The 27,702-nt window shown below is 33.0% G+C and overlaps 2 protein-coding genes across 2 annotated transcripts; one reads left to right on the forward strand and one right to left on the reverse strand.

Moving 5' to 3' along the window:
* Positions 1–206: 206 nt before the first annotated feature.
* Positions 207–2,324, reverse strand: LOC132614611 (putative ETHYLENE INSENSITIVE 3-like 4 protein). Its single transcript, XM_060329106.1, has one exon. The coding sequence runs from the start codon at positions 1,864–1,866 to the stop codon at positions 346–348; it is 1,521 nt and encodes a 506-aa protein (XP_060185089.1). The 5' UTR covers positions 1,867–2,324; the 3' UTR covers positions 207–345.
* A 12,368-nt stretch (positions 2,325–14,692) lies between these two features.
* Positions 14,693–21,406, forward strand: LOC132614171 (protein ALTERED PHOSPHATE STARVATION RESPONSE 1). The gene is made up of 5 exons (XM_060328555.1): positions 14,693–16,211; positions 16,321–16,398; positions 18,385–18,590; positions 20,237–20,460; positions 20,623–21,406. The coding sequence occupies exons 1-5, from the start codon at positions 15,266–15,268 to the stop codon at positions 21,287–21,289; spliced, it is 2,121 nt and encodes a 706-aa protein (XP_060184538.1). The 5' UTR covers positions 14,693–15,265; the 3' UTR covers positions 21,290–21,406.
* Positions 21,407–27,702: the final 6,296 nt, after the last annotated feature.

Raw genomic sequence — 27,702 nt, forward strand, 5'->3', positions numbered from 1 at the left:
TTGTTCCTTAAAATTTCAACTAGTAGATAAATCATCTTTAGTTAACAAAACTCGGTTACTAGAATAATCCAGGGAAAACTCCTCGATCACTATAAAGCATGATAATATATATATATATATATATATATATATATATATATATATATATATATATATATATAGATATATAGATCAAAGGGAAATTAATGATCAGGAAAGAATAAAAACATACGTATTTTTTCTTTTTATATATGTCCATAGACAATGACAAAAAAAAAAAAAAAAAAAAGCAATGCGAGTAATCTAGGAATATAATGAACTGTTCGAGAAGGAATAAAACACTAATTATTCGTTTTAGCTATAGCTTTAATCCGATGTATCCTCATATGCCAAATCCCAAACAGAAATTGGAGCTTGATGATGTAGAACATCTTCTTCTTCTGGTGGTGTATCATTCAAGTTCATGTTTCCATAAGTGGCAGGGTCATAATGAAGTTGTTCAAGGACATGGCCTCCCCAAAGTCCTTCGAAATTCTCCACAACTCCACCTGTACCATTTTGTGCATGGTAGTTTTCGAAGCTCCTTTTTATCTCCATGTTCATCCAATCATGTTGGCCATGACCAGCCATTATTTCTTCGTGTGGTATAGGTTGTGCCTCAATCAAGCTAGCGAAGTTGTTGATGGACAAATTAAGTAATTGGTCCTCCCCCTTACCGATATTTTGTTGGTTATTTATCGTGTGCTTTTCGCGATAAGAACAACTTGCCTCGGAGTCAATTCTTGAATTCTTGTATGGAAATCCAACCCCTAACTGACTTTGCGCGCAATTTAAGTCTTGATGTAATACATCCTCCATGTCTATGTTGCTCTCAAAAATACCCTTCCTTTTCTCCTTTCTCCTCAGGGTTGAACCCTTGGGTACCAAAGCAATATATTCATCTTCTTTGCCCTTATTTTCTTGATTTTCTTCCTCCTCTTTTGATGTTGAAATCTTGAGAGCTTTTTTGGTCAGCTTGAGAAGGACTTCTTCTTGGTTAACAACTTTGGACCAAGTAGCTGTTTCTTTAGCTGTCATCTTGTTTTGCAAGCTCTTAGATTGTTTCACCAACCTCTTCATTTTATCCAAATTAGTAGACATATGTTTGATAATTGCAGCCAAAGCACTTACCTTCCATGCTTTTTTCAAGTCATGAGGCTTCCTATAAGGTGGAGGACCTTGTTCTTGTGAGAACCCTTGATCACCCCACCAAAGTTCATTCCCTGTGGGCCACCATGGTGGGGCCAACCCTTTATCCAAAGGGAACCTCCTTTGTGGTGGGATACAATGTTGCATAAGGGCAGAAAGGAGTGAGCCTAAAGTAGTATCTTGCAAGTCTTGTAAAAGATGCATGCATGAATTTGGATCCAACACGTTTTCTTCCACTAAGTTAGGCGAAAATGCTGCAATAGCAGCAGGTGCGTTTTGCTCAAACCTAACCTTTTCCTTCCACCACTCCCTTAAACTATCCGATGAACCGGTCACTGGCTTCCCCTTTTCGGGCACAATCCCATAAACGAACCCTTGACCTTTACAAATCTCCATGATTTTTACCATGTATTTAAGGACAGAATCTTGAGCTCTTGACATCTTTTTGCGGCGAGATTGTTCTTGCTTAGCTAATTGTGAGTCCTCGTCGTCATCAAGGTCGAATACTAGTGAATCTTTGCTACAAGTGTTATTAATTTCCTTCTTGGCCTTGAGCTTCTGCATCCGCATGCGGTCCTTCCACATGCGACGTTTGAGATCATCATAGTTGATTTCTTCATCATCAAATTCTTGGTTCTCTTCAACTTCGACTTCGCTCATCGGGCTCAAAGGCTCTATAATTTCTTGCAAGTCCACCATGTTTAATTTCGAGAAATAGCAATTCACAAAAATAAATGAGACTAGCTAGCTAGCTAGACCAAAGTATTAGACTTATCAAAGAATGTGTAGTATGTTTTTTTTTTTTTTTTTTTTGAAAGTCTTAAGAATGGTGAGACTAAAATGTATATATTCCTGAGATGTGGCGGTGAGAATTGAATTGAATAAAAAGAAGGAGACAAAAGGTGGCTATTCCCAAGAGTGAAGGGTGATTTTGGAGGAAATTCAGGGTGGGGGCTGAGGGAAGAAACTGATGAAATTTCGGAAATGGTTGCACTGCAACTCGTGATAAAACTGCAGAAAATGAGCTCATATGGATTCGTGGTTTATTCTTCAACTTTGCATGCATGTGAAAACCCGTAGTTTTGATGCTTACTCAGCACCAATTGCCTACTTGTAACGTATTCAACTCTATCTTTGAAGGACATACATTGTACGTCGTTCGTCCCGATTTATGCGGCAAATGCCTTTTGATTACTAAACACAGAATTTTAAGAAAAAAAAATCAAGATTTTAAAATTTATGGTCCAAAATAGACATTAAATATTATGTGATTTTAAATAATTATATATATTAAAACTAAATAAATAATGCGTTCGAACACACTAAAAAAGTAAAAATATATATGTCACGTATATTGAGAAAGATAGAGTACTATTTTTTGTATAACCACGGCTTACCTAATGCATGAAGTGCCTTTCAATTAGCTAGCACCTTCCTCTTGTAAGAATGATGATGTAAATAAAAACAAAAATGAGTAAACAAATGCTACCAAAGTTATTGCACAATTTTCATACTCTATTTTTTCATGTAATAAGTATAACGTATCATTTATCAACCAGCACAGCACTATGGTGGAGCAGTAAGTACTCTTTCATTCTTAAATCTGGGTCTCGGATTCAAGTCATGTTGGATACAGAATCGCCTTAATTAGAGAGCATTTTACCCCTCAATGTGGAACTTCTTGACGCGAATCATTTGGAGATCTGAAAATTTTCTTTTTCCTTACCTTTGAAGGAAGGTGGAGGTCTTTGAGTTGGACATTCTGGACAATTTTACCCTTGGGTTTGCTTATTTTTGAAGTTATATAATATTACTAATTATAGAAAGAAAGATGCTCTTATGAAGTGAAATTGACTTTTTCCTCTTATAATGTATTTAGAATGACGCGCGAATTTCAGGGGAACCTCTTTGTCTTCGCGTACTGATATTTGATCTATGAAGAATTTAAGCTTTATAGTAAAAAGGTATTTAATGATAAGCATTACTTCCTCTATCACAATTTATATATATAATATATGTGATGCACTTTCTTTTCTAGTCAATCACAAAAAGAATAATATCTTTTTATATTTTAAAATAATTTAAGATTCTCATTTACTCGTAATGAGTTTATTTACAGTGATGCGCGCACATATTTATGATGTATTTTAGATCACAAGTTCTAAAAATATTTCTTTCTTTCTTAAACGTCGTGTCTAATCTAAGTGAATCATATAAATATAGACGAAGAAAGTACAAATTAATAGCTTTGATGTATAAAATGATAACTATCCTGCTATGACTAATTAAATTATATTTATTTTCGTTTCTTTTTGTGCCAAACTATACAGATATTAGTTTCCTGCTGGTCTACTTGACCATCAACTATTCTAGCTAGTCAAATGATGTGGTTCTAATTAACTCAAATCAAGTGAGAGTTCACGCCCGATCGAGCTTTTAATCACACAAAAGGGCTAAGCATGCCTATGCACATCGAGAGTTAATTAAAAAAGATATGTTAAGTGTTGGAAAATACGGGAAAAAAAACATAAGATATTCAGGCTTGAAAAACATGTTGGATAATACTTTTCTAAAAGCGATATTTGTTCCCTCTCTTTCTCGAGATTGCTATGGAATTGCATTCAAACAAATATGAAAGATCGTTTGAATTTTTACACTAAATAAATAGTAGAGGAATTTTGTTTAGGAAAGCAAAAACATTTATGATTCTTAAGCTTGAAATTTAGAGAAGGAAAAGAGAGTTTTTGGAGGAAAAGACAAGACTAAAAGGTTAGTTTTTGTCTACAGAGTAAAAACAATTTGTAGAGAAGAAAAAATTAACTTAAAATCTATGAAAGTATATATTCATCCTTTCATCTTCATATACAAATTTTAATTTATAATGTATTCTATTTAAGCAAGATTCTAACATTAAGCTGACCTTTTAGATCTTTCCTTCGTTAAAAGTTTACGATGACTAGAAGACAACCTTAATTTTAAGGCAAATTGTAAGAAAAGAAAACTTTAGGGGTTGGTTAAACTTCGCTTCCTGTGATCGCAAATCCCTCTTATAATCAAAACTGTGGACTCAACATTAGGTTCATAGGGATAAGAAATTCTTGTAACGAAATGTTCAAAAATATTTCAGTTGCTGATGAGTATGTGTCAGATGACAAGACCACATAGAAGTGACGCTTGACACTAGGGGTGTACAAACCAAACTGATAAATTGAGAAAAAAAAAATTGATTAGTGGTTGGGTTTGACTTGATTTAGTGTTGAAAAAGAAAACCTGATCATAATTGGTTTGGTTTGGTTTTAGCTAAAAAATGTCAAACCGACCCGACATTACGTGCATTCGATTTTTAAAATATTTATTTGTAATGTAATTTGGAAATATTTCTTAATTTTTTTCATAATTTTTTGTCTTTTATCATATTATTTTAAGTTTGAACTTAGAATTTTGAATGTCAATAAGTTTTATATCCCATGGATGTTAATAACTCAATTAAAGTCCAAATCAAAACTAATTCAACACTAATGCTAACAAAAGAAATTCAATTCTAACACTAGGAATGACAGTAATGTTAGATATCTATTATTTAGTTTTGCATAATTGGTTTAGAGCGTAAAAACACATAGCTTAATTTTTTTCTTTGTCATGTAATTAATAAGCCGTACTTATTTTAGCATAATTTAGTATTTCTATTAAAGTCATTTTCTTTATGGCTTATTAATTAGCAATATTTATTTTAACTGATTTTCTTATCTTTTTTGTTGAATATTTTAATACGATGTCATCACCCATCTCACATTTTGTGTTATTTTCTTAAGAAAATCCTTAGTTATATAGTTGTATCTTACTAGGACTAAAGAATATTTGAAGTAAAAGTCATATGTTTTGTATGAGGACTTTTTCGGGAAAAAAACCCGAAAAAACCGAATAACCCGAAAAAACCCGAAGTTAAAAATACCGAATTTTATTGGTTTGGTTTGGTTTGGTTTATAAATTAAAAAACCCGACGCAATTAGTTTGATTTGGTATTTAAAAAAATCCAAACCAACCCGATCCATGCACACCTCTAATGGACACAACATGAGGCACCAAGACGTGTGCTTCGAAAATTCCATTTGACTGATGTTTCCTTAGCTTCGAATAGAATAGTAGTCATAGAAATGTGTATTTTATTATGATATTGATAGATCGTCTGTTCGTAGTTTGAAGGAACAATGTTACTATAGTATGTGCTAGAAAAAGAAACGTCTCATTTAAATGCTATAATAATTCTTGCTCAAATTCTATTCAAATCTCCACCAAATAATTTATATCTATATATAATATAAAGCTAGACATAAACAATCTTATGTGGCACCTCTTTATGGCCTCCATTAATATTTATTTTTTTCCTTCTTTTTTTATTTTTATTTTTTTGCTTATTTTATGGTTAAAAAATCTTCACAGAATTAAGTACTCTTAAATTTTCTCCATAATTGTTTTTATTAAACTGCACAATTAATACGTATTAATGACTATACTTTTCATGTTCTTCTATATTCTATGAATCTTGCTACTTTTACCGTGCATGTGTCAACAATAGCTTTAATCTTCAATTAAATTGAGCAATTAATACATATTAATGCCTATGCCTTTCATTTTCTTCCATATTCGTTATTTACCCTCAAATTTGTCATTCGTGTGCAATTGCAATGCTCAATTTGTAGCTTTCATCTAATGTCTGAATATCTGTATTTTCACAAATATCTCTCTCTTTATATGTATGATAGAATGTATGCGGTTATTTCAATAGATTGTTTATTTTGTTTTTCAATTATATTGTGTTAAACTGGATATGATTATGTATTTTGCAGAGACATAGATTTATTTTTTTGAACCAAGCTAGAGAAGTTAATTTGTAACTATAATTTGGTGACCTGATAAACTTCAAAATTCTGTCGTTATTCTATGATCGATTTGAGAAATAGAAGAAACACAGAGAAATGAGAGAGTGCTATATTTCGGTACTTGGTGAGAAGGTAGCATTGCTTTTCCTTTGTTCTGCAACTCTCATGAACTTCTTCTAATATTCTTCTCTTTTTTTTAGCCCGGAAGGTGCGAATATTGTGTATATTTTGGATCAATTCTTTCTTTATTATCTCTTTCATTTTTTTGTGTCTCCATCCATTTTATTCGTTGAAGGTGGTGATCGATGTTGTGAATCCTTGATCAGCTAGGCATCAACTCTCGAAGATATGTCCAAGCCCGGTGAAAAAAAAGTATAAGAAGAGTTAGAGGCGGCTGTAGGACTTAAATTTTATGGGTTTAATTTTTAAGGTGCTTAACATTGTAACTCATTATATATTTCAAGTCATGAATTTATATCTACTATTTACTGTAATATTAATTGATTTTTATATTTATTGTAATTTTAATTAATTTTTATACATAAATTTAAATGTTGCGAGTAAGAAAAACTCAATTCAGAGTTCATATTAACTCAAAATGCTACATCCGCCTATGAGAAGAGTCTGATAATAGCCAGTTTATAAAGCCCTTAAGAGGATCTTTTTACCAAGTGTTCAAGAATAATGTGTTCTCATGTTCTATTATTTAATTTCAAGAGATGTGTTTTAAAAAATTTAATTAGCTTTATCAAGTATAGTTAACAATAATATGCATAGACTTTAGCTTTTTATTGATTTCTTGCCATCAATAAGTTTTGAATTGCTCTACAATAGCTTCTCATATTGACCGACTCTGTTTATGTTAAATCAAATATAATTTTCCTTTTATTTTTAAATTTTCTTCCAATATGCTTTACAAGGAGCCTCTCTTTGTTTTTAAATTTTCTTCCAATATGCTTTACAAGGAGCCTCTCTTTGTTTTTAAATTTTCTTCCAATATGCTTTACAAGGAGCCTCTCTTTGTTCATCCCACCAACAAGGAAAATGAAGCGGGTAAAAATTCTAACTTTTATTTTTTATTTTTTTTAACATTTCTCCCTTTTTCTTTTTTTGTTATCTTATTTTAAGAATAAAGTCTCAATAATTACCTCTTGGCTTTTCATATTCCTTAATAAATAAAATCATAAATATCTCCATTACTATATTTCTATTCTTTATTAATGCAGGAGAAAATCGTGGAGTCTCAATTATTATAACTACTACTAATAATTTTTTTTTAATTGTTTTTACTTTATGTGTTTGAGATTATAATATTCTTTTGCTTTTCTATATTTTTTGTCTAAGGTGCCCTCCATGGAGGTTCTCCAGGCTTAACAAACATATAGTTTGTTCATAATTTCTTTTATTGTTCTTTGTGTTTGTATTTATGTCTCTTTCTCTTAATATTATAAAATGACATTCTCTTCTTAGAAATATGTCTTTTAGCTAATATGCCGGGATTAATGCTATGCCTTTATTTTACTTATCAATAATAAAAAGAATTAATGTATTTTCTCTTTGTAGGGTAAATCCATGAAGTTTATGGTTATATGGTAAATATTATCATCTCGCTAGAAACAAATGCTTTAAGCTATGATGTAAGGAAATAATTAAATTATGAAAAGACCTCTTATAGGATAAAAACTTAATGTTTATACAACTTTTTGAAAATATAGAATATACAACTATAAAGAATGAGACCATCAAAGACGTTTATTACGTTAACATTAAACTAACAGGTAATTATGCAGACAAATATGTATACTACTTTTCTCATTAAAATATAAATTTTACCAAGGATCTTTCTTAGCAGTCAAGTCTCACGTGATGAAAAGCTAGAGAAAAATATTAACGAAATAATTAATAATTAAATGGATTAACAATGAAAATCTAATCTTTCTGGTTTGAGGACTAAAAATAATATCTAAAACTATTTCAGTTTTCAAATATAATAAAAAAATATTTGAATATCTAATGAGGTATTTTTCTCATCGCGCGAAGGGCGGATGAATTCACTAATTTTAAATATAGTAGACAACCTTCTTGAACTATTTTCAATAAGTCTAAACAACACTCACTTCAAAATTCTCACAAAAATCGAATTCGAATTCAAACTTATTTCTTTAAGCTTATTCAACAATGATGAATTATCTTTCCAATATGATTTTCACCACCCAAATCTTGCAAAACCAATTTCTAATCATGATCATAGCTCCAAACACAACGATAAGTACAGGTTTGTCAATTAACAATGAATAGAACTCACAATTTTCATATTCAACTGTTGAAATATGAACTCAAAAATCTCAACAATAGAGATTCCTAAGTTTTCTCCTCCTAATTTGTATCCCAATGCAAAAGCAAGGATAAATTCGCTATTTCTTTACAAAAACAAAGATGAATTCATGGAGAAATCTAGAGAAAATGAGTTATACTTATTGTTTCTTAATGTCGTGTCAATGGGTGAAAAAGCATTTCAAATTATACATGCAAAATGGGCCAAATCAGGTAAGATATGAAAATATGAGTTGATTTTGGTTATAAGATTGTGCTAAGTGATGCATATAGTTAAAATCTCTTTCTACAAAGATGTCATTTCACCGCTACTCCATTCACTTTCATTGCTAAGCGCCATTACAATCATTGGCCACCTATCAACTACCATCATCACCGTCCATCACTATCAATTACCATCATCACCGTCCATCACTATCAATTACCATCACCAACCAACCACAACAATCATCCTCTACCACAACCACCTCCGTCGCAAATTACCGGCACCATCAATAGCCAGTATTTACAATTATCAACACCATTACCACAAATGCGACCAATCATTACCAGCAATTGTATATCACCTCATTAGATATGTCGTGACGATACCTTTCAACATCAGAAATTCTCTTCATCACGAGACTGATCGGATATGTCGTAAACATCCGAGAGATCTTCACAAGAAAGGTAAAAATAAAAGTCTAATTACACCATCAACCACCTTCATTATTACACAATAATTATTAGGTTCCATTCACAATAATTATTAGCTTTCTTTGATCTGCACTCGAGCAAAGAGTTATTGCTTTCATTCACAATACTTATTAGCTTCCACTAATTACACCATCAACCACCTTCATTATCCACTACTACCATCATCAATGCTACCACTAACGAGCACAAAGCCTTTCATTCTCATTCTTCATTCTCTGCTTTAATTCGAACAGTAACAAAAAATGAAGAATCAAGAGATAATAATAAATTAGAACCAACATTTCAAGCACACAAAAGTATAAAATTAATTTTTTTAATATCACTCATCAACTACTACCCGCAACCACCATCATAAGCCAACACCACCACGTCCAATCGACTCCCACAACTACCACTGTACTCATCACCACAACCAACCGCCATATAATTTTTTAAAAAATACTTTATTGATATATTATTAGGTTATTACTAGTATTTTATATTAAGAAAATTTTAAATACATACTGATACATTCAAATTCTTAGAAAATAAAAAGTCCTAATTATTTGGTATTCAGATCTCTATACAACATCTTAATATTCAAATGTATATTCAAATTCAAACGTCTTAATCTTACCATAACCTAAATAACAGCCACACAATTGTTTAAATTAGAAATAGCCGACAAATATATAATATAAGTATAACCATGTAAAATATGTGTATAACCTTGTACAATCTATTTATATCGACTAGAAAAGGTAAAGATTTAATTCAGTTGGCTATTTGTTTAAAGTTTCCTAATAAAAGCTAATGGGGCTGAAGTTTCTTATCTGGTATATAAATTTATAAGGGAAAATGTCCAATCTGCCCCTACATTATTCGTAATTGCTCAATTTTATCCTCTTATACACTTTTGGTCCATTCATACTCTTGTCACTAGCAAATTCTCTTGTATTTTTCCTCACTATTAATGGAGCTTGTGCATGAAATGTGTGGATGGCCTCCACGTCCAAATGATTCGAAATAAAGATTCAAATTTACATCTCTACTTTTGACTATAGTCTAAATGTATCTTAAGATTGGAGCTCCTTGAAGGGTCCAGGGCAAATGCGAGAATCGTAAGGTCCGATTAGACCAAAAGTGTAACTGGAATGAAATTGAACATTTTAGAGATACAAGTTTGACATTTTTCCCTATTTATAATGGAGATGCAAATTGATAGTCACCTGGGGGCCAATTTTAGCAGGCCCGTCCATTTGTGCATGTGGGCAAAACATTTTTGTACTGCTACTAGTTTGAAATTGTACCACAAAATAATGATGAAAAATCCTATTTGCAGCATTCATAATAATGTTATTGCATTATTTCCATGTACTTGTAGTAATTGGTCTGTGCGAAACTTGCCTCTTGACATGATTAAAAGAGCTTCCCCTGTTGTGAAATATTTCTCGTACTGATTTGTTGCAACAATCATTTCATGCTCTTTATTGACCTCGTTTATTCACCAGTTTTTAATTGTTTTCAGATACTTAATTACCAGAGTCCACACAATAGAGGGTTATCAGTGAGTGCTCACCAATTTTAACTTGAACTTCTGACTTACTGGTCGAAAGGAATGGTGTCTTATGGACGTCAACACTTTTTTTTTGTATTTTTAATTCAATTGACTAATTTCTTTTATTATTGTTGTCAGTGCCTTCTGTATATTCTTTTTATAGAGAAAAAAGAAATAATGATAGACATTGCCCATTGGTAAGGCAGAAGAATAAGCATAGGGTATACATCTACATTAACCCCAGTTTTTGAAATTGAAATGAAATAAAAAATCAAAAAAAATAAAAAATGGCATGCAGAGGACATTTTGTAGAGCACTTTGAAGGAAAAAACAAGATGACTGTTTATAGAGCACTAAGAAGGTGATGAACATCTAGATTTTCTTGTTTAACATTTTTCAAATTTTAAATGGCAAAGGAAGTTTTTCATGATAAGTTATAGGTGAGTCATGTTAGAATTGCTGGTTAATCGAACCTGTTGATAATCGCGTGTTTTATACAAAACAAAGCTAATCGTATGTGATAATCGGAGACGAGGGAAAGCATAATTGGCATGAGGTTTGATTCATGGGTTTCAACTTTCAAGTAAAAAAAACATTCTCGTGTTGTTGAGATCATCGAGCATATTTTGTTTTTATCCCTTTTTGTTAACTTTTCTTACTCAATTAAAAGATATTCTCTATGCTCATTCTGTAAAATATCAATGATATTTGCAAAGCCAAATATCCTTTTTCACGACAATAGCCTAAATATTTATTTATCACAAGTACTTTTTACAATTCTGAAAATTTCAATTTCATTTTAAGAAATAACTAATTTTTATATTGACACTAAAAACTAGATAAGTTGATACTCGAATTGCATTTGTATCATCTCTTTTAACAGGAAAGTTTCAAATACAACAAAACAATATCATTACAAAATAGGCTATTCGTTAAAATGAATTATATGAAAGAGCAAAACGGACAGAAGAGACAGCAAAAAGAAGGGGAAAAAACCAATAAGGGTCATGGTAGAGTGATAAGTACTCTTTCATCTTTAACCGATAGGTTTCAAGTTCGAATTTCAGGTACGGAATCAGCTTTGTTAGAGATCGCTTTACTCTCCAACGTGGGACTTCCGTGAAATCCGAATTTAATGAAGCCTCAAAATAAATACACCGTGAAAAAAAAGGAGGAAAAAGGGCTCGAAAGAAACAAAGATAAAGTAAAGTTGCACGAGAGAAGAGGCGCCGTTTTCTCTTTTTTTATTCGGCCGCAAAACCCTCAAGAAATCCGCTCCAATATATTCCTAAACTCTTCTTTTATGGAGTTTTTATTTTATTTCTTTTCGTATTAACAGGAATTGAGAAATTGAGAAAAAATGATGGACAATATTTTTTAACAAACTCAGCTTGGTGAAAAGTAGATCTGATTATTGTTTTATGTTTTAAACACTAGTATGGTTTTTGTTGTTGGAAGAAACTAATTGCTATGGATTCATATAAAGGAGATAGATGTCCATTATATTGAACGATACAAGTAATAGAAACAATTTAATTGGGAATATATTTTCGTTAGAAAATACTTTTGACAAGAAAATACCAATTCTAGCTCAATGATAAGTAACCGAATTAAAAGTTTTAGAAATATGTATGATATTTACATGATCAAGTGAGGATATAAGCTTTCAAATATCTTTCACACGTAACATCAACCCCTCATATAACCATTTCTATTTATTTATCGTGTTAACCTCATTATTCACGTCTGAAAACTTTTTTGTATACTTGTTTCACGCATGATAAATCCTTTATGTTAATGCATTTCAATTTTTATATAGCAATTGCCTTAATAACATATATTTCTTTTAGGTTGATCGATAAAATGAGAGATAAAAGCTGATAAAGAAGATTAAGTGGGGTGCCAAAATTAATTTAACTCTGAAAGCTTTTTAAAAGTTAAAGGCAGTTTCAGGTTTAGACTTTTAAAAGAGGCAATTCTTTTAATTTTTCTGAAGACAAAAGACCAAGGTCATTATGGAGTTTGAGAACTCCTGTTAATGCGTGAACGTGATTTTTTGTACTGTTGATAATAGTCAGTACAGTTATTTTGTTTTTGAGTACATATTTATTTATTTTATATAGTTATTGCTTTTGAAAAATATGTACTATACTTCTGTAAGTTAAAAAAAAATGGTACATTTGCAAAGAGTTTATAATTGCCTCTTGAGGACCTATATGTAACTTTTGTAAAAACTGTGGGCTAATTGATATATCCATGAACTTTAAGGTACTTAAGTGAAAATTACCTGTCCAGATTGAGTTAATTAATAAGCAATAAAACTAAAAGGTGTTTACCTGCTTAATCACGCCATTATGAACCAATTAATTGGTCCTGACATGTAAGGTTGTCTCAAAATTTACTGCAATATATATAAGAATCTATAAAGCCATTGAAGACAGAGCGACAGATTACATAGAAATATATTGTCAAAGAGGAGTAAAAAAAAAGCAAGATTCAGATCTCAGTATGACCAGACAGAAACGCTTTCATAAGAAATTTAAGAGGAATATCCAACTATAAAATATATAAATAAATAACGAAACTTGTTGATTTTAAAATGTAGGGAATATTCAGTAATGTATATTCAATTGCAGTTCTCTTTCTATGTAAAAAATATAGGACCTCACGTAGTGTGGGGCACTAGCCCACTAATATTTGTCTCCTCTATCTAATTCTTCTATATTGCAAATTTACTGGTCAGTTAAAACCACTGCATTATTATTAACAGAAACAATAAAGTAATTAGCAGCGTATCTAGGAGGAACAATAAACAACAAGAAATAGAGATAGATCTGTTATTTCAAGTCAATATAAGTATAATTTATCTGAGCACTATTTTCGTTATATTTTAAAATAGACGCTATAATTTATCTGAGCAATATTGTCATTATCCGAACTATTTATCGTAAAAATGAGCACTATTTTCATTACACTTAACAAACGAGGCTTAAGAATATTTTCAAAGACAGACTTCTGAATATTACTGTATAAGTATCTATTAACATTAAAAATTATAGTGTAATCTGATCATTGTAATTTAATAGAGTAACATTACTTTCAAAATTTAATCTCACTTCTTCTCCGGCTTTTCCTAGAAAGGCCAAAGAATTTAAGGATATTACTGTACCCATAAATATCTAACTCAAAATAATCAATTACTCCTACTAGTATTTCCCTTTCTAATAAATTTTCTCAAGGCAAAAGTAAATACTCCACGCAAGCAAAAGATAGTACAACACTATACAGAAAAGAAAAAGGAGCCGTTAGAGTGGGAATAATTACCATAGAAGCACACTAAACAATGCAATTAATTACTCGGTAATAAGCACACTTCGCTAAAAAAAACCAAACATATCGCCCACACAATGCAACAAAAATTCCTCCAAACAAAGCAAAAATCCATTGCTTTGTGCACTAGAGCGTTGTGAATGTGTGATGTAGTGCTGAGTCATTTGCTATTTGTCACCATTCATTCTTTTCTAATCTATTTTCATTTACTTTAAAGGTCACAATATGATTTACAAACTAATTATTCAAAATAATGTATACATTATTGCTAAATACACAGATTATGTAGGAATTATGATTCCTTAACCAGTCTCTTTAAGTGTTATTAGCTAATTATTACCCGAACTATTATTCAATTGCTTATTTCACCAAAAATAATACACCTTCCGACTCTAACTACTTATCGCTCTTATTAAAAATATGTTTCAAATATTTGTCATCTCAAGAAATTAAGATAAAATAAAGTAATATTTTCTCAGCTTACCCTTTATATTAATTACAATATTTTAAAAGGAGTACATCATTGATGAAGTTGGGATATATATATATATATATATTTATTGATAAGAGATATCAAGGTAAAATAGTCAAAATGCTAAACTTATTAATATTTTTTCAAGTGGAGTCTAAATGAAAAATACACAACTATTTTGAGACAGAGAGTACTTTCTCCGTTTCATTTTATATGATGGTATTTGATGGGGGAATTCTTTCACAAATTATGAAAATATCACTCATATAAACGTAGTAATCACGAGATTACTATTAATCCTTGTTGTTATGAAGAAAGAGGAAATGAAGGTAAAGTATCACTCACGCACACTTTCCAAGGCAAAATGCATAATCTGTACAAAGATTCCCTCCTTTTTTCTTCTCCCTATTTTTCTCATCATTTCAGTATGGTCCCTTCTGCCTAAAATGCACTGTTTTCACTAAATAATTTCCATTTCATTTTCCAATCCATTCATGTCACCTTTTTATGGTCTTAAAAATTTAAAAAATTTCAGCATTGCCTCTGTTTAACTTGTTGTACACAAATAGTAGTCCTTTCCCATTACTCAAATCAAAGGTTTAATCTTTTTCAATGTTTGATAAAAGTGAAGATTGAAGGTTTTTCTTTTTGTTTTTGCAGTCTATTAAAACAATTTTTTTCTTCTTTTTTGGCCCAAACATTAGATAAAAGAAAGGGTTTTGGATTTGGTGTTAGGGTTTTAGTGTTTTTGGGGAAAAATCAGTGTTTTCTTTACTGAAAATGGTGAAAAGATTGAATTTTGTGAAGTGGGTAGTTTGATTCTTGATTTTCTTTTTGTTGTTGTATAAAATGGGTGCAACAAGTTCAAAATCTGAGAGGAGTGAAGCTTTAAGATTATGCAAAGAAAGGAAAAGATTTATAAAACAAGCAGTCGATTCAAGGTATGCATTAGCAGCTGCACATGTTTCCTATGTTCAATCTTTAAGAAACATAGGTATTGGTCTTAGAAGGTATGCTGAAGCTGAAGTACTAATAGAATCATCTTTATCAACTTCAGATAAAACCCCATCACATTCATCATATCCATCACCATCACCATCAAATATTGGTGGTGATGGCAGTCCACTTTCACCATCACTTAATATTGTTGCTACTAGGTTGAGTTATATGAGGTCTAATGGACCTACTGCTGTTACTGTTAGGTTAAGTCCAAATGTACCTAATATGTATGTTGATGATGTTGATTTTTCAACCCCACTACCCCCTCCACCACCCCCAGGTTCAGGAGGTTCTTGGGATTTTTTTGATCCTAATGATAATGAGAGCTTTAGGTTTGTTACACATAATGGTAGTAGGCAACTCAACTTTGATGAAAAAGATAATGACGGTGACATTCAAGAAGAGTTCTTGACACCTAAATCAGAACCTAGGAGTAATAATGGTCATGGTAAATTGGAATTTCATGATTCTACTTCAGTTATGCTGCCTCAGAGGGCTGAGAATAATAATAATAATAATAATAATAATAATGGTGAGGGGAAAGATGTTGCAAGTGAGCAGAAAACGAATGGTTCGGTTGGTAAGTCTGCGTTGCAAGTATCTGGTTCGAAGGGAGATCAGACTTTAGTGGATGACAGAGAGGATCCTTCAGAGTTTATAACTCATAGAGCTAAAGATTTTCTTTCTAGCATAAAGGACATTGAGCATCGATTCTTTAGAGCATCTGAATCCGGAAAAGAGATTTCAAGAATGCTTGAAGCTAGCAAAATCCGAGTTGGGTATTCCGAGGCCAAAGGTAAAATGTTGCTTTTATTGCTGAGTTTGGTTTTTGCATCTTTTTACCTACTGTAATTCACATGCTTTTTGTTATCTATGGTCAAGTACTAATACATTCATTTCTACAGGAAAATCTTCCGTGTCCGCCTATTTGTCTTCTATGGGCTCAGTTTGCTGCCGAAGAGCGGGTGCAAACATGTCTGGTGGTAAGTTCATTGAACAAATTGATAAATCATGTCTTCATATAAAAGTTGCCAATTTGGTTATTTTGTTAAACATAACAAAAACAGCCTCAAAAGAGGAAACATAAATCTAAATTCAGGGTTTAGATTGCAGAGTTTGTGATTTTACTTAGTTGTATTACTTCACTGGTATGAAGGATTTGTGTTAATGAGATTATCACATCAACATGTAATTTCCAGAGCTGCAAAGATTGACTATTTGTAGGATTTTTGCTGGAAACAGTTGCTTTTATTATGAAAAAAATACTTAAAATCTTTTTCAATTTTTTGAGCTTACTTGAAGCAAAAGATTGATCTTAAACTTTTGGAGTAGCTTAAACCTTCATATAGATGAAATGGGTGTTTAAGTCTGAATGTTGACAGATTTAGCAAAAGAGGCCGGATGGGAAACTTTGCAGCACATACTTCCATGAGAATGGTTTTGAAAGTGGCTATTTTCTCCTTTGTGGTCATTTTAAGTCATATTTAAGTCTTTGCCCTACATAGTTCTCGTCCTCTTTTTTCCTTCTTTGAGCTTTTAGGTAGGTGGAGTGTGGGTATTTTCAAGTTTGGGTGAGAAAGCTGGTGGTGACTACAAGTGGCTGTGGCAGATGGGCGGATTGATGTCTTGTTGATGGTGGGTAAGGCTATAGTAATTGGGTTGTTGTCTTGGTGCTGATAGCGGTGTGTATAGCATATTGAAGGAAGAAAGGGGTGCAAGAGTTGTGAGCGGACGACAGAAATTGTGAATGCAGAGGTAGTACCTTGGTGCTGGTAGCTGTGTGTATAGCATGTTGAAGGAAGAAAGGGATATATAAAAACTCGAAATAGGAAGGGGAAAAAAAAGAAAAAGAAAGGACGCAGGAGAGATGTATGACTATCAGCGAGGTGAGAAGAGAGAACAAAAAGTTGAGTGAAAAAATACAGTGAAGGCTGTGGTGGAGGGATGCAAGAGCTGTGAGCAGGCGACAGAGTTTGGGAATGCAGAGGTAGTTACCTTAGTTAAACTTCTGGTTTTTGGTTTACTCCGAGAAGATCACTGAGGTGTCCTAAGTTACAGACCAAGGGTGTGACTTAGTGGTCAATGAAGTGGGTTTGAGACCATGAAGTCTCAGGTTCAAATCCCAGCGGAGATAAAGACACTAGGATCATTCTTCCCATCTGGCGAAGCCTTGGTTGGCAGAGTTAGTCAGTATCTTTGCTGGCAGGAGGCAGTAGGTACATGTGAAATGGAGGTGGGGAGAGGTAGCAGGAACCTGTGGTACTAAATGGAGGTGTGCTGAAGCTGGCCCGGACACCACAGTTATCCAAAAAAGTCCTAGCTTGTGATGGCCATGACTTTAGATCATGGAGTTTCTTTTCTTTAATCTTATCTTAATGTTTGATGGTATGGAGTTTTAAGATGTTAATTTGATCTATGAATAGCTAAAGTTGGTCAACGGAAAAAAAATCAGATGAACTTATAAATTCAATTGGTTAAATGAATTTGAATTCTTAAAACTTGTGAATGCTTAAAAAAATGTTATTTATAGAATGGTTTCAAACACTTACAGGAATCACAAATTGGAAGGCTTTATATAAATTTATATTTGAGATAGAACCACAGATGGAGTATTTGCTTTTGACGTCCATCCAAGTCAAGGCCGAACTGTCCACAATTCAAGAAATTTTAATTCTAATGTGCTCCAACGAATATAGGGATTTAAATCACAACTACTTATTAATGGAACTGAAAGCATCAATAACTATCAAACCTGTTTGGAGTTATGTTGGACAAAATTGATTATGGAGTTAGAATTATGTGATTCAAGTTGGGTTGTAGTTCATAAATTTAGTTCGTCAATTTGCTAGCACTAAGAATAAGAAAAGGCCATTCACAAAAGTCATTTGCTTTTTATACTTTAGCTGATCAATGCATCTTCTACTCTTTTTTCCTGTTCATTGCTGTTCTTATACTCTAGTGCTATGCAGAAGCAGACCATGTAACAAAGGTGATTACCTGGAAGAGGACCACATCCTCAAGATCATCTTCATCGAGGAATCCTCTTAATAGTAAGGATGACAATGATGATAGCGGAAGTGATTTTGTTGAAGATTTTTGCATGATAGCTGGAAGCCACTCATCCACTCTTGACAGAGTATATGCATGGGAGAGGAAACTTTATGATGAAGTGAAGGTACTGACCTGAAAACTCGAGTGTCCTGATTATTTTAAATTACATTGGCAGGCAAGCTGAGGGAGCTTGAATTTACCGCTCAAGTAACTCAAATATAGATAAGAGCTGAATCTTCAGATATTAAGAAGCAGACTCCAAGAAATGGTTGCTAGATATGGTTGATAGAGTAAGATACAACATTCTAAAAAAAGGTTTATAGAGTAAAATACAGCTGAATTTGACATTAAGGATAATTTTAGTTGCTAATGACACATTAAACAAAGAGTATACCGAGAACAAAACAGGTGGTGAAATGAAACCTTCAATTAGGTAGTGAGTATCTCTTTTCAATGGTTCTTTTATAACCATGGTAGTCGAGTCAGCTTGTGCGCACCTTGACTAATTCCACGGGCACTTGCTACTTCCACCATCACAAGTACCGGGTAACTCTGTTCACAAAGCCCTGGACAGATGAGAACAAATCACCTAGTATTTTTGCTTCCGTTGGAATTTGAACCTGAGACCTCTCTGGTCTCAACCAACTTCATTGACCACTAGGCCAGACCCTTGGATTTTGATCACCCTAAACTACACAATGTGTAGCCTATGTAGAGGAATTCTTACTCAAACAAAGTTCTTCAGAGTGATCCAGTTTGACTTCCCCTGGGTGTATTAGCTTAGGGCTGATAGCTGCATTACTCTATAACCAGAGACCTGGAAATACTAAGTTTATGAGAAAATGCAAAAAGAAGTTACCCTTGAAGAATATTCTGAAATTTATCGGAATTCTTCTTTTGTGAATTTCCCTGACCTCTTGGTGGACCACGAAACTTCATGCGAGCCTTCTATATTACTCATTCACATTATGTACATGTAATGCTTTGTTGCACTTTAATAAGTCTCTTGTTGACGACAGGGCTCTGCACTTATAAGCATCTTGTCTTCCAATTTTTCGTTTTAGAAAAAATTCTATTCAGCTTGAGGCGTTTGACCAAGTTTCTTTTATCCAGTCTCCTAACCCTGAACCATCATAATGAATAAATAAATTTCATTGTCATTGAGCTTCACTTGTATAGAAGTCCATCACTTGTCATCCTCCTCAATGATGTCGAAATGTATCTCGCTGCTGGTGCATTAGTTGCCGAGGAAGTGCTCTGTTATAAGAATCCCTTTTATTTGATAAAGAAGAATCAGGTTGACAACAAGAATGTTTAACAATTTATGTTTATGAAGTATTTGGTGTTTAGGCCCATTTTTACAAGAATACTCCCAAAATTCCAATCACAGTGCTGTCAGGTTAAGTTGCTTTAGACTGGAAAATACTTTCTTTCAGAAACTGTTCTGGATGATCAGGAGCTTCATTGACTCCAGTTCTCACTAGGGCCAATAGATAGCAGCCAATCAAAGAATGTTTCTTTTCTGCAGTGCGGGTTCAAGTGTCTTTTAGTATAGATACTTGTATTGAGAAGATGCATTTTCATTTCGGTTTCTGGACCTTCCATAGCGCTATTGTACTTCCCATATCACTGTTCTTGAATTGTATCTTGTGGAAATGAAGATGAACTATAGAGCCTTTCGTAGGCATGTCATTTCTGTGGTATTTGAGAAGATAATTCTCTTTTTTGTATGTAAAGCTCATTTGCTAGTCATTCCTCTTTTATCTTCAGACGATTGAGTCAATCAGGAGAGATTATGATCGGAAGTGTAACCAACTTAGGCATCAATTCGCCAAAGATGTTAGCACCCAAATAATTGACAAAACACGGTCAGTGGTGAAAGATCTCCATTCACGCATCAGGGTGGCTTTATATTCAGTTGATTCAATATCAAAGCGGATAGAGAAAATGAGGGATGAAGAGTTGTTGCCTCAAATTTTGGAACTTATCCAAGGGTAAGGATAACAATTTTTTTACTCTTCCTGCTATTTGGACATATTTACTTTGAGGAACTATTTTATTTAAACCTCATTTCTAGGGTCATCTGTCCATGTAAATGCCTTGTATGTTTGCTATTACATTTACTATTAGACTCGTAATATCTGGGGTCTATGCAGATTGATCAGAATGTGGAGAGCGATGCTTGAATGCCACCATGCCCAGTATATAACCATTTCTCTAGCATACCATGCCAAAGCTTCGGCTTCAAGTCCCCAGGGTGACACTCAAAAGCTGATTATGAGTCAGCTGCAGGATGAAGTAGAGTGTTTTGGCTTGAGTTTCGCCAACTGGATTAACAGCCATACTTCATATGTGGAAGCTCTAAACAGCTGGCTGCAAAACTGCATTCTGCATCCACGTGAACGAGTCAAAGGCAGAAGAGCATTTTCCCCTCGACGAGTTCTGGCCCCGCCAATATTTGTGCTTTGTCGTGACTGGTCCAATGGGATTAAATCTCTGCCTTCTGAAGAACTTAGTGATGCCATCAAAGACTTCTTGTATGACCTGCGGCATTCAGTTGGACATCACTCAGAGGAACTGCAAAAGAAAGAAACTACTCCTGAACCAGGGAATGAGGAATTGGAAGCTAAAGATGAAGAGAAGAATGATGAGAAGTCATCAAATTTGAATTGCATACACTCGAGTTTAACGAGGGTTCTGGACCGTCTGACCAAGTTCTCCGAGGCTTCTTTAAAGATGTGTGAAGATATCAAGCAGAAATGTGAAACAGCTCGAAATGCATATGTGAACTATCGACCACCACCAAGATCCTTTAGTATATGATTGCTTTCTTGACATTACTTTTACTTTCTAAAGTTATGAAAATATGTCATTGTAAATCAAAAGTGACTTGAAAGATTATGCCCTTCTCTCTTTGATGAAAAATAGGTTACTAATTTAGCTGAAAAGTAAACTCTGCTATCAGTTTAATGGGCAATTTGCAGGATTGCCCTTCTCTGGGGTGGTCTTTAATTTTTATCCCTCAAAATGGCGGTCTTTAAATTTTGCCTTTCAGGCAGAATTTCGCTTGTTAGATTTGCAAAATGTTGCCTCGCGATTTTTTTTTTTTTTTTTTTTTACTGAGCTGAGGTTCGATCCCTTAGGGATAAAACTTAAAAGGGCAAAAATTGAAAACCACCCCAAATGAAAGGACAATCCGTGCAAAAAGAAGCAGTTTAATTATTAGATGTCCATTCTAGTTGTGAGTTGCATGAACTGTCAAAACTACATAGTGAAGGCAACTTTTTTTCTTCGAAAGCTCACTCTCAATCTCATATCAATTGTCTACCCGAACTCTTTAAGTCTTATGTGACATATCATCTTTTGTTAAGTTGACATTTAATACATTATACTCTACTTTAGTAGTCATTGGTTTCACTATTAAATGTACCACTCGGCTTGAAGACATTCAATGTAGCTGTTCATTTGACTGTTTTTGTGAAGATCATAAATGTTAGTACTCTCGTGGTGCTTTCAGGAAAAAAATAATAATTGCCCACTCAAACATGAAAATAAATCAAGAAATAACTTGCTGTCGAGCTCATTAAGGATGGAAAAAGACAACACCACCGTAGATATCTGTTGAATGTCAGAAAATTGTATTAAACACATCTGGAAAGAAGCGCAGGCACAAGCATGATGAAGATCTAATAATTTGGAAAAATGCGTTCAAGGGTATGAAGTTTCTTCTCAAGCAACGTTACTTTTTAAAGACTTAACATTTATGTTAGGGTGCTGCTATTTGGCACAACCCAAAATGGCACAACAAGTCTTAATTACCCTTAATGAAGATTTGGCTCCAATAAGTGGTATTTCCCTCCAATGTTTTTTCCTTCAAGACAAAGCAATTATTACTCATAACATGCTTAACCTTTTCATTCTTCCAATACCTAGAACGCATAAATTTATCTCCCTCTAATATTTTTATATAATTTATACATACATAGCATGGACCTAGAAAGCTTTTTTTGGTAGGCTTCTTAGCTGGCATTTGTTTTTTTTTTTTTTTGTTTTAAGACGCTTTTGTTTTACGTTTCTTTTTGTTTGGTTTCTAATAAAATATCCACTAAGTCTACTTAATGGTTTGTTTAAAAAAAAAAAAAAATTTTTTATACATACACCTAATTTAGTTATTTGGTCAACCTATATATACGGTCTATCAATACAAACTACAAGTTAATGTACCCTATAAATATCGTTTAAACAATATAAAAAGAAGTCCTAAATTACATACAAAAATTGTCTAATTTTTTGACGAAATTGCATTTATTTTATATAAAAAATGATTGAATTGAATCAAAATTTTGTAAAAATATTTACTCAATCCTATATAATATTTAGCTAAATTGAAGTAATTCAACATTTCAATTACAGTCAATCATAGTGTTGATTGCTTGTTTCATCTAGTTTTTGTCTTTTTTAAAAAAAAAAATGATTGAATTAAATTAAAACTTGCTAATTGTTCCCAGTGTTTTAAAAGGCAATTCTGGGACTCGCCCCGGGGCGGGGCACTAGCAAAATGCCCCAGGGCTCACGTACGGGGCTTAATTCCTGCGAGGCTTACGCCCTAAGCGCCCGATTGTACGCCCTAAATACGCCTAACGCCCAACGCTCGGGGCTCACCTAACAGTTCTTACACAATTATATGTTAAATTCCTTAATTAAAACCGTTGACCCTCATAATTATTTAACAAATGATTGATACTTAATAATTTTTCATTTACCGAAATGAGAAGATTGGGTATAACTCAAATAACAAGTCGTAGTATTGCATATTTACTATATGAGAACATCGTGAGGGTGAATATCACTTAATATTTCTTTTAAGAATACATAACCGAATTGTGAATTTTCACTTGTCATTGGTCTTTTGTCCTATGTATCAAAATTATCATATTTTATTATTTCTCTATTTGAAAGTAATTTTATTTGTATTCATGAAGGAGTTACGTTTCAATTATAATACTTGTCATACCCCATTTTAACCGGGGTTAAATTAGGAGTACAACATATTGGTGATTCCTATTTTTGTTTATTTTTAAGGAGTCGCCACCTAATTAATTTAACGGTGAATTAGGACACCTAATTTACTAACTAAGGTAAAGCTAGCTAAACCTCCGTTAATAGTCTGCTTAATCAGTGTGATTCTAGGTAAGAGTTCTATATTATCCTAAAGGGAAGGAGTTAGGCATCCTTTAGAATCCGTTAACTACGGTTGTCCGGCCAAGCTTAGGTTAATTAATTAAGGCTAAATATAGAAATGGCTTACAAGTATTGCTGAGGTTTTAAAAGAAAATAATGTTAGTTAAGATTTACGGAAAATATAATAATTTGTGCAAAAGAGGACTTTAAACGCTACTTTAAAATAAAACTTAATGTCGTTTAGACTTTAAGTGAAAATATAGTAAATGCTATTCAAAGATGAGATTTGTAGGAAATATGATAATTTGCCCATAAATAATAGCTTTTGAGAAAAGATTTACCAATTTTGAACTTTGAATAAATTATGTTATATGAATATAGCAATGTAGAAAAATCTAGGTTTATAAATAGGATTCAAAAGGGAAGTGAGTTTTCTTTCTTCTTTTTATTATTTCTTATTAATTGTGCTTAGCTAAAAATATGCATGATTGATTCAAACTTGAAGAGTTATCTGTAAAATATACTTGAGTTTATACTTGCATATTAGCGACGTTTTGAAACGTTTGTGATAAAAATATGATTCCCTTTACTTGAAATATATAGTCATACCATTTTGCAAATCAATCATTCCCAATAAAATAAATATTAGACATTTAACATGAAAAAGAAGAGAAATAAACTTATGGAATGAATTGTTAGTCTTTCTTAAACTAAATTACCATTACTAAACTAAACCCCACTAATATACTAAAGCTCATCTAAGTTAAGAGAATAAAACAAGATAAAGGGTTAGTTGCATAAATACAAGTTAAATGCACAAAAATAAAATAAAAGAGGCCAACAATATCAAATGGGCCAGCCCATTTTGAGACTGATGCTGCTATTTTTTATTTGGGCTTTGACCCAGAATTCCACTTTTTATTTCTTTGGCTGCGAATAGGCCTGATGGGAAAATGACTCGAGAATATTATGTTGGGCTTTTAGCCCAACACCGAATGCGGGAGAAGAACGAGTCCCTCGGACTCGTACGCGAGGTTCATGCAGAGAAATGAAAGGAAAAGGATTAGTATATAATCAATAATAAGACTAAACGTAAAAATAAACTCGAAACAGATTAGTAGATTGTGTATATTATATGTATATCTCGTGTATACGCATATATATCTCATAAACATAACAGTACATGGCGTGTGCGTATACATTATCGGGCTTTGATAGTATTTATTCTGATCAGCAAATAACTGAAATACGGGATTTATTATACCACGATGTAGGATCTGCCAAACCAAGTGCAGAGTTGCAAACTTAAAATTGCAACAACGATTTGCATCAACTGTATCGAAACACCTATATACAAGATATTGCAGTAAATAGACGCAGCTGATCACTAAAACTTGTAGTGTGGATCAAATGTAGTATTGTTCTTTTCAGTAGAATATTTGTTCCTTTCAATAAAATCAAGTATAGAAATCCGTTCTTTTAAAAGCGAGGCCTCAAGTTAAACAACTCTTCATCGACCCAAGCGTAGTATCATGTTCGAATCAATGATCTTTGACCAAGTACAGAATGTGTTCATTTTTTTTTTTTAAAAGTATAGTGATCTGTTCATTTTTAGCAAGAAATAGCACCAGCAAGCAGAACCAAGTAGCAGCCTTAGGTAGCAGCAATGAACAGCAGCAAAGTAGCATAAAGTGCAACAGGGAAGTGCCACAAAGTGAGTTTCAACAGCCATAAGAGTAACTGAACAACAACCCATAACAATTGAGCAACAACCAACAATAGTCAAACAATGTCTACCCAAAGACATGGCCCCAGATGTAGGTTTGGTTTCAAACAATAAGTTTCTTTTGCCTTCAAAGTGATATATAGCAGTAGTAAATCAACCCGATAAACAGCAAACCATCGATGGTATGTTGTAGTAAACAACAATAGTAACAGGCAGCCACATATAGGAACAGCCATATGCCTTTATCAAGTGTGATATATGTTCATTTTTTTTAAAGCAACTTAAGCCACAAACATGGCTGCAGCTCGATCACATAATGTGAGAGTCATCTCAAGGTGCCAATCTGATTGTTCTTTTTAAGGGTAAAGCAATGAGGACTAATGATCGAACACAACAAATCATTCTAATAACAGCCACAGGGAAAAAGGGAATATTAACATATAACTGGATATTCAGTATTATGCAGCCAACACAGAATTCCAAAACAGGCATACATGCTTATCCAAACAAACATATTGCCTTTGGCAGACCATATCAATCTCATTTACTCATTCAATAACACACAAAGGATGCCAAAAAACTATTTAAACCACCACATATGAGTACATACTTTCAGAGAAAAGTAAAAGAATTAAGGTCAGGCTGAAATCATGCTTTAATTGATATCACCTAAAGTAGGCACTTAGTGAACATGAACAAATTTCAATTCCTATCAAACCTATTGCTGATTTTATTTTCCATTGATTAACATATCCTACTCGCTAAGAGGTTGCCTAGACTCATTTTAAGAAAAACATATCGATCATTATGAACAGCCTTTAATACCAGAATCTTTCCAAATATATAACAGGAGCAGATCTAGTTTTTTAGGCTCTGAAGTCAACGACACACATAATTAATGGGCAAGTTATCCTATGCCTCAAACACATAGTTATCCTACTGATTCATACTTCTTTGATTAAGTCATATTCACCCATATTCAAACAATCAGGGGCCAAGCAGGAATATTAAGAGGAAAGGACAACTACATGATTTCCATTATATACTGATATTTACCATTTAATGGAAAGAAAATAGAGGAGAAAACAGGCTCTATCATACAGGCTAGACACTTAGCCTTAGGCAACAGAGTTTCAGAGATCGAGTTAGGTTTGACATGCGAATTTTAAGCTAACTTCATGTATGATTTCTCCTTATTCTGCTTATGTAATATGCAGACATGAATTGTGTAGGAATAATTGAACATCTCAACTAAATGTAAGTGGTATACACAATTACATGATACGCAAATCAAACATGGCAAATTAGGAGTGAGCAGACATGCTTTAAAAGTTAATATAAACTTCAACAAAGCAATGGCATAGCACATATGACCTCTTTCAGCATATTAAGGCACTTGATTGGTTTAAGGACTCATGCCACTTTAAACACAGAAGGAGAACTTTGTCATAACATGTTTGATATCGGCTTAGGCATATTTATCGGATTTTCTATTAACAGTCTCAAGATCCAAGTCCAAAAACATGCTCATCAAATTATCAAATAACTAGTTTAACATTTTTTAACCAAACAATATACAATAGCCTCTAATATGATGTTAAGCCAAATTCAGCATACTCAGGTCCCACTTTAAACTAACTCTTAAGTATACGTAATGACATTATATATCGTTATCACAAATGGCATTTTAAGCTTACTCCAAATTAGACCAGGGTTTCTTTTAATCATATTACACTCTATCAGTTTAAGTCAACAAATGATCAAATAGGCTTTATACCAATCTCAGATAACTCGTCACTCATTTAACTGAACATTTGATTCAACTAATCATGTTTTGGTAAAAACACCAGCAGACAGGCCTATTCCTGTACTAAACACACACATGCAATTCGGACTACACAAACTTATCTTTAGCACAAGCTAAATTTAAACAGGACAAACTGCAGCTAGACATAATTTTAAAACTGAGTTAACACAAGCAGGGTCTAGTTCCACGTAATAAAGACTAAGCCCACAAACACAAATTAAAACTAACTTAGAGGAACTAAAACAGGAAGCTAACACTCATAAACATAACTAAACAAGATTTAAACATGATCAAATATAACTAAACTGGATTCAAATAGGCTTAAAACTAGCGACCAATAAACACGCTAGGCAAGAATAGTAATTAACATATGCAAGCAACGACTAATCTAGCAATTAACACTACTACACTAAACAATCTAGCACATATAAGCAGAAAATAGCTAATAAATGCTAAAATAAATAAAAGGGAGGAAGATTACCTTTTTTTAGTGCAGCGAAGTTGGGCGAAGGTTTCGATATC

This window comes from Lycium barbarum, chromosome 10 (assembly GCF_019175385.1).
Source record: "Lycium barbarum isolate Lr01 chromosome 10, ASM1917538v2, whole genome shotgun sequence".
NCBI classification, from domain to species: Eukaryota; Viridiplantae; Streptophyta; class Magnoliopsida; order Solanales; family Solanaceae; genus Lycium; species Lycium barbarum.